Below are 7,722 nucleotides of genomic sequence, written 5' to 3'. Positions count from 1 at the left end.
CCTAGGTACTAAATTTTCAGTGAATTAGGGGGAATGATGACCCAGAGTCAAATCATGGGAGAATGAAATCTCCCATGTAGATGTTAGAAGGGGCCAGAGCCTCTCCCAGAGGATGGAATCTCTGTCCATGGTGGTGCAAGAGCCAAGGGCACCATGCCGGGAGGGAATTGAGATAAAGTGGGTGGAGAATCAAATTGGAATATGCCTTCACTTCACTCCAGGATCAAATGAATATGCCTCCAGACTCCAGGAGTCTGGGTGAAGTGATCTGGAAGAAGTCATTGTGATTCACTTCTTCCTCTGCCTAATTCTCTTCCATTCAATTGAGTTCAAAGATTGGTACAAGAGGTTTTACCTGATGAGGATCTAAAAACCAGAGAAAAGCCAAATTTGGCTCCTGCCTTCAAGCAGCTCTCAAAGTAAGACGTGTACATCAAGATCTCAGGTGAGAAGAGATGGGAAAATGCAGATAAAGTGAACAATGTATAGGTGTTAGACCTGCATACCTTTCTGTTAAAGAACATTGCTCTAGTTGAAGCCACACGTTTTGGGTTTCCCCCTTCTCCCTTTGTGGTCCCTAAACTGCTTCTAAGCCTGTAATTCCCCACCTTAGTTGCCCTTTGGAATTACCTGGGGATGTCTAAAGAAATATTGATGCCTGAGTCCCACCTCCAGAGATTGTGATTTAGTTGGTTCAGGATGTGACCTGGGCTTTGGGATTTTTAAATGCTCCCAGATGACTCTAATGTATAGCCAGGGGTGAGAATCAGTGCTCCAAGGAGTCTGGAGCTCTGTTTATAGAAACCACTGCTTTAGTCCAAACCATAGGAGAGAAATTCCTTCTGGCTTGAGTCAGGGGGTGAATTGATCTGAGCCCCGAAGGATAGGTAAATTTTGGCCAAGTGGAGATGCAGATGTGAAGGAGGAGAACATCATGAGCACAAGTTCAGATGTGGTCTGAAACACCCGACAAGCAGCAAACAATTTGGTTTGTAAGAGATAGAGTTTAGAGAATGAGGTCTACAATTTGAGAACAGCTGGGCAAGGACCTGGGGGTGGGAATGATGAGTAATTCAGTTTGGTTGGAGATTAGGTTGAAGAGAGAAAGCTGGATGTTTTTAAATTATGGAAGGGGTTGAAGGCCAGATTACAATTTTATAAATAATTGAGTAAGCAATAGGGAATCTTGAAGGGCTTTTGAGCAGTGGATTTATAAAAGAAATGTGTTTAGGGACAGCAGTGTTGAGGGAAATCGGGAGCTGCAAGAGGCAAGAAGTAGGGTGACCTTTTAGAGGAACTGTTGCAGCAATCCTAGATGAGGTCATTTTTCGGACAAGGGCTGGGGAAAAGTTACGGATTCAAAAGATATTATGATGATAGAATTGATTTGGCTTGACAGCACACCAAAAGTAAAGGCAGGAGGGAGATGGAGAAAGCCTCAAGTTTTCAGACAAGGGTGATGGGGAAATGGTGCCATTAACAGAAACAGGGAAGCAGGTTTTCCATGGCATTTCATAATTTTGGTTTGGAACATGCCGAATTTAGAGGATCAGCAGCGTGGTCCATGTGGCCATATTCCACTGGCACTGGAAGAATGCCTACATGTATATAGCTTGGAGAATGTCTCAGTCAACTCAGACTGCTATAACAAAATACCATAAACTGCGTGGCTTATAAACAACAGAAACGTCTCACAGTTCTGGAGACTGGAAAGTCCAAGATCCAGGTGCTGGCAGACTTGGTATAAGGTGAGAGCCCCCTCTGGGACATAGAAGGTTGAATTCTCACTGTGTCCTCATGTGGTGAAAGGGGCAACGGAGCTCTCTGGGGTCTCATTTAGAAGGGCACTAATCCCATTCATGAGGGTCTGTCCTCATGACCTAATCACCTCCCAAAGGCCCCATATCACAGTAGGATTAGATTTCAACATATGAATTTGGGGGAGAACACAAACACTTGGTCTATGGCATAGAAACATTTAGTTAGAAATAGTATCTGAGTTTGGAGTAGATGAGATTTTTAAGGGAACGTCTCAGAAAAGGAAAAAATCTAGAGATGGATACTTAGGAGAAAGGAGGAGAAAAAAAGAGAGCAGAGGAGGAGGGGGATGATTAGAAGTATGTGCGGAAGTAGAGTGGGGGAAAGATTACATGTCCCTGAACCAGGGGAGTGGAGAGTCTAGGGTCAAGGGACAGACCTAGGGTTCAGAGAGGCAGTGTGCACATCCTCTGCAAATACCATTGATTTTGGTTCCTGGTAACTTCTGGTCATTGGGTACGATTTGAGAGAGCAGTTTCAGTAGAGTGGGGAGTGGAAGCATATTTTAAAGGGTTAAGAAATTAAAAAAAAAAAAAAGGGTTAAGAAATAGTGGGTATGAAAGAAAGAGACACAGACACATCCCTGACAATACTTATTTAAGGGGGGGCGGCTAGTGAGTAGGTGGTGAGGAAGCGGAAGCTGCAAATGTGAATTCTTTTTTCAATCTGTTTGGTGAGCGAAGCACATCAAATCTGAAACTTCCAAAGGAGAGCCCACAATTTCCATACTCCATCCCATCCTCCTCCCATGTCTCCTGTCGCCGTGCATGGCTTTCCTTCTAGATCCTAAACCCCGTGAGGTCAGTGTTCACATCCATTGTTTCAGCAGATATCACGCCAGCATCCCGCAGACGCATGTTGTATGAATGCACAAATTCAGCATAGAACCCTGGCCCGCAGGTGTACAGCTGAAGATACTGAGTCCACTGCTTATGCGCTGCCCCCACCCCCACCAGAGGCCTCCTGGTTGACCTCAGGCTAGGAGAGGGCAACTAGCTCCAGCTGGACTTTGAGAGCCTAGTGACCTCCTCCCTGGGGCTCTGCTGTGTTCTGAATGTTTGTGGTCCCTCCAAAACTCATATGTTGAAATCGTAATGCATAATTTGATGGTTTTAGGAGGTGGGGTCTTTGGGAGGTGCTTAGGTCAAGAGGGTGGAGCTCTCATGAATGGGATTAGTGCTCTTATAAGAGACCCTATAGAGCTCCCTTGCCCCTTAACAAGTAAGGATACAATGATAAGTCTGTAATTCAGAAGAGGGCCCTCACCTGACTATGCTATGCTCTCAGACTTCCAGCCTACAGAACTGTGAGAAATAGATTTCTGTTGCTTATAAGCCACCCAGTCGATAGTATTTTTGTTATAGCAACCTGAATGGATTGAGATGGCCTCCCATAGCACTCTGCTCCCTTTGCCTATACAGGTACAACAAACCATGTAGGGCTCTAATCGAAGTTGTTTGCCACCCTCTGGCTCAAAGGCAGGAACAGCTGTAGGCAGTTGGCATCTTTTCCCTGTCACCCTGTCCCTGACCAACTTCTTCAGAACAGTCTGTCCTTTTCTCCTGATTTCCTGGAGTTCTGGGGATAGATACTTGGGTCTACCTGTAAATGCTCTCTCTTCAAAGCCCTAAGCCCAGTCTAGTAGGAAGTGGAAAATGTGTACTAGGGAAAGAAATCCCCATCATGAATGGACCTCATACCAGATCTCCCTGGTGGAATTCCTAAGGAGACCCCTGCCCCTGCCCCCAGCCCCCAGAGTTGTGTTTGTCTTTCTGGTGTTCCTCCCATTTTTGTCTCTGTCAGTTTTCTTTATCTTTCTTTCCCTTAGAAGGGAAGCTAAGGGGAGGTAAAAGGGGCAAACAAAAGAGGAGGGTCTTTGCAAGGCTGCAGTCTTTGGAATTGCGGGTGATAAATCCACTTAGTCTCTTTAATATTCTTTCAGAAATTCACACACACACTCACACAAATCAGAACAAGGTGGGGACTGCCGAGGGGAGCGGGGAGCGGGCTGGCTCCTCCCGACGCTGGGAGGTCCGTACCCTGGGTTACCTTCTGCCCAGCTGCCCACTGGTTGGGACAGGTGGAAGGGAATATTTACAGAGAAAGGGGGCTTTCGTCATCCCAGGGTGAAAGGTCCTAAACTGGGAACCTCCCAAATCTCATTCCAAAAATACCAAAAGTAGAGGTTCTGGGATTAGCAAGAAAATAGGAAGAGACCGGGGTGGAGGAGACAAAACTGTACTACGAAAAGATGAGAGAGCGTGGGGGCGTGGTTACCCGGGGCTAGGTCCCTGCGCCAGGAGAAAGGGAGGAGTCTGTCAGTGTGGGGAGAGGCCTACGGCCACAACCCAATCACTGGACTGAATCACCCCGCGGGGACGAAAAGAAGGCGGAGCCTGCCGACCTGGAGGCGGGGTTTTGTTGGAGCCGGGGCGGAGCCTACAGAGGAGGCGGGGCTTTGGGGACAAGTCTCCGGCTGGGGAGCGGAGACCGAAGGAGCTCGGCTGGGGGCGCTGCATTTAGAGGCGGCGGGGGACTGGAGTGACTGAGGGCCGGGCATTTGGCGGGGATCCTGGGGAGTGGTATTTCTGGGGGTGGGGGTTTTTTCGGGGTTCCTGAGGAACTGGATTCGGAGCGTGCCCGCAAGGCGAGAAGTTCCGTGGAGGCCGAGTTTAGGATGTATCGAAATTTGGTGGCCCCAGAGGCAGGTGTGCGGGGCACCCACTGGATCCGCGGCGTGGCTGCAGAACGCGCTTGGGAGGTTGAGGGGCGCGGGGTGGGGCCGGGCCGGGCGAGTCGTTACGGGTCCCAGTAATTCTCGTGGTGCTGCGCGGCAATGATGATGACTACGGTGAGGATAGTACAGAGCACCATGGCTGCGATACCCACCGCCAGGGAGATGAAGGAGAAGTTCCGGGCCTCGCGTGAAGCGATCTCGGCAGACACCATGTCTCCGCGGGCCAAGGCCGTGCGCACCTGCGGGGGAAGGGCGGAAGCAAGAGGATCAGAGCTGCTGCGCCCTCTGAGATGCTCCCCCAAACATCCAGCACTCCCTTAGAACAGGAAAAACCGAGTGAGGCCGCCCTTCCCAGACGCCGCCCTCTACTCCCCTTGCACCTGCACGGCCTTGAAGATGGCGATGATGCCCGTTGGCCAGAAGCAGCAGATGGTGGTCAGCACCGCGATGGGCATGTAGTCGTGCGGCGGGCGCCTCGGCTCCAGCAGGGCCAACCCTGGGCCCTGGGGCGGCGGGGGGAGCGTGGAGGTTACTCCTGTTCCCCCCGGGGTCCCGCCTGTATAGGGCTGTGCAGGGAGAGGACAGGACGTCATTCCCATCCTCTCTGAGCCCAAAAACATTCTGCGTCTGGCAGAGTGGTTTTTAAAGCACCATTCTTGCACTTTGCTTCTCAAAGGAACTTGTCCACTACCCTTCCAGGACACCCATGAATTCCGCGTAGATCCCTCTCTTGTCTTCATTGCTGTCATTACCCTGTATTATTGGTCTCCACACTCCCTCCCCGGAAGGTATGGCTGCACCAGGGCTGCCCTGGGTCACTTCAGGCCTTGTTTCTTCTCCCCAAGTATCTGCCTGGCCTTCCCTATTCAGTCAGTTCCAGGTTTCTTCTCCCTTCTCCTCCTTGGTCGCCAGATTTCATTTCTTCTCCCCCTCTCTCTTTTCCTTCTTTCAAACGTCCTCTGGACTTCTGTGCTCCGTTCCCCTTCTCAGACCCTGATCTCTGACCCCAACTGACTGCCAGATCCTCCCCCCGCCCCCAAACACACACACATTCCCAAGCCTTTCCTCAGTCCCTCCTCTCCCTAGGCCTTGTCCTAGGAACCTGCGCGGTCCCGTGGCCCTGTTTCTCTATCCCACCAGCCCCCAGTGTGTCCCCAGCCCTTCCTCCCAGGCCCCTGTCCACCCTGTACTCACCGTGCCCACCGGGTAGACCGGCACGTAGGCAGTGCAAGGCTGCAGCTGTAAGGGGTAGCCAGGGGCTACGTAGCCCCCCAGTGGCAGCGTGCCTACCGCCCCCGTGTGCGTGGGCACCACGAAGCCCGGAGCCTGGGCAGTATGAGAGGGCACCGGCGGGGGCGGCGCGGCGGCGGCTGGCGGCGGCGGGGGCAGTGGGCCCTCGAAGCGAGTCTCCTGCAGGTAAGGGTCGGGTGGCATGCGGGGCAAGGTAGCGCAGCCGGGTGGGGGCGCCCCGGCGGCCGGGCCGGGCGGGGCGTGGTGTGGTGGCCGCGGCAGAGTGGCGGAAGATGAGGGACCGCGCTGAGCAGTGGCCGCGGAAGAAGCCAGGCCGCCTGCCCCTAAGCGCGGGAGGGTGGCGGTCCCGGACTGGTGGTAGTGGTGGTGGTGGTGATGGTGAGAGGAAGGGGCTGCCTGTGGGGGAGGGGCGGGGGGTTCGGCCGGGGGCTGGGGGGCATTATAGGGTGGTGGAGAGGTGTGGGGGACTGAGTCTGACAGGCCTGGGGGTGGTGAGAGGGGGAGAGGGTATGGGGACAGAGACAAGCCAGGCAGAGAAGAGATAAGGAAGGGGGTAAGGGAGAAACACAGACGGCCAGGGATGGAGAAAGATAACGGGAGAGACAGAGGAGATGGGTGAGAAGCCATCTCTTGGTCTTGGGGCAGGAAAGGGGTTGTATCTAGGCCATCTGTCCCCCCCCCCTTCTTTTTTTCAATCTAGTTTTGAGGTCGCAACTCTCCTCCACTCTTCTCCATCTACAGCAATGTGCCCATACATAGCTTTCACCTTCCACCCAAGCTACAGCTGCCTTGGGCTTGCCCATCTGAGCTAGTCCTGTGTGTGCACGTGTAGACATGCAACACTGTGTTAACATGTGCTCAATTCAACAGTTGTATAAACACATGTAGGATGACATATTCCACTCTGCCTTCTTGTCCTGGGGGGGGGGGTGCCCTAGCCTCTCTGGGAATCCCAGTTCCTCTTTTGGGGCAGATAAAGAAGGGTCTTCTGGATTTTACTCCCCTGACAAGCCCCATCTGATCATATCTTTATATATCTCCACTGGATGTCTCCATGCAAGCCAGTGTCATCTGTCCATCTGTCACTCCCAATGATGCTATCCTTGCAGTACCTGGCTGATGCTAGGCCACTCTGTACTTCCCTCACCCTTTCAACCTGTCCCCTTTCTGTGTTGTTGGCAAGGGGACGAGGCTGAGATTGGAAGGAGGAAAGGAAGAGAAGGGAGGGATATAGAAAGAGAAGGGGGATGGGGGGCTGAGAGGTGGACAGAAGGGGAATGAAACAGAATCATTCCCCCCCCCCCCCCCGGCCGCCCCAGAGGGGTAAGGGAGGGAGGGGGTTGGGGCCAAGGATGGGGGAAGAGTCTGGAGACGGTGGAAAGGGCAGGTTTTGTTGTTGTTTTTTACCTGACTTTTCCGATGACATGCCTGTGGTCTGGCTGGGCCAGGGTCCCTGCAGCGGGAGTCGGGGTCCCTGGCTGGCGTCGGAGTCTCGGTGTGCAGATTGCGCAGCCGGCAGCAGCTCAGAGATGGAGAGATGAAGACAGCGGCGGGGGGCGGAGGGAGAGCAGGGAGGGGGGGGGAGCTTAAAGGGACCGAGGAGAGGGAGGGGGAGAGTTTCCGAGGTACCCTCACTCCGTCTCTCCTCCTCTCACCCCGGCATTCAAGCCCCCAGTTTGGGCTCCCTTGGAGTTGTCATGGAAACAGGGAGGCAAGCAAGACCAGGCAAGGCGGGTGGGACCAAGGGAGGGAAGGAGGGAGGGAGAACTCTCTAGAGTCTTCCCCTCTAAGACTGGCTGTAGTGATTATATCGTGGGAGGAAGTGAGCCAGTGCTCAGTGGCTTCAGTACCCCAGTCCCCACCGGATCTGGTTCACCCCAGTCAGGGGCCCCCCTCCTCAGCTTCCCTCAGAGTCC

General features: G+C 53.2%; 1 protein-coding gene across 1 annotated transcript; it reads right to left on the bottom strand.

Moving 5' to 3' along the window:
- Nucleotides 1-3,710: 3,710 nt before the first annotated feature.
- PRRT1 (proline rich transmembrane protein 1) lies at nt 3,711-7,597 on the bottom strand. Its single transcript, XM_036108198.2, has 4 exons — nt 7,214-7,597; nt 5,750-6,288; nt 4,936-5,121; nt 3,711-4,794 (listed from the first exon to the last, which is right to left on the bottom strand). The coding sequence occupies exons 1-4, from the start codon at nt 7,230-7,232 to the stop codon at nt 4,618-4,620; spliced, it is 921 nt and encodes a 306-aa protein (XP_035964091.1). The 5' UTR covers nt 7,233-7,597; the 3' UTR covers nt 3,711-4,617.
- Between the last annotated feature and the right edge of the window lie 125 nt (nt 7,598-7,722).

This window comes from Halichoerus grypus, chromosome 9, assembly GCF_964656455.1.
Source record: "Halichoerus grypus chromosome 9, mHalGry1.hap1.1, whole genome shotgun sequence".
Classification (NCBI taxonomy): Eukaryota; Metazoa; Chordata; class Mammalia; order Carnivora; family Phocidae; genus Halichoerus; species Halichoerus grypus.
The sequence above is the reverse complement of the archived record's forward strand: the minus strand, read 5'-3'. Positions and strand labels throughout refer to the sequence as shown.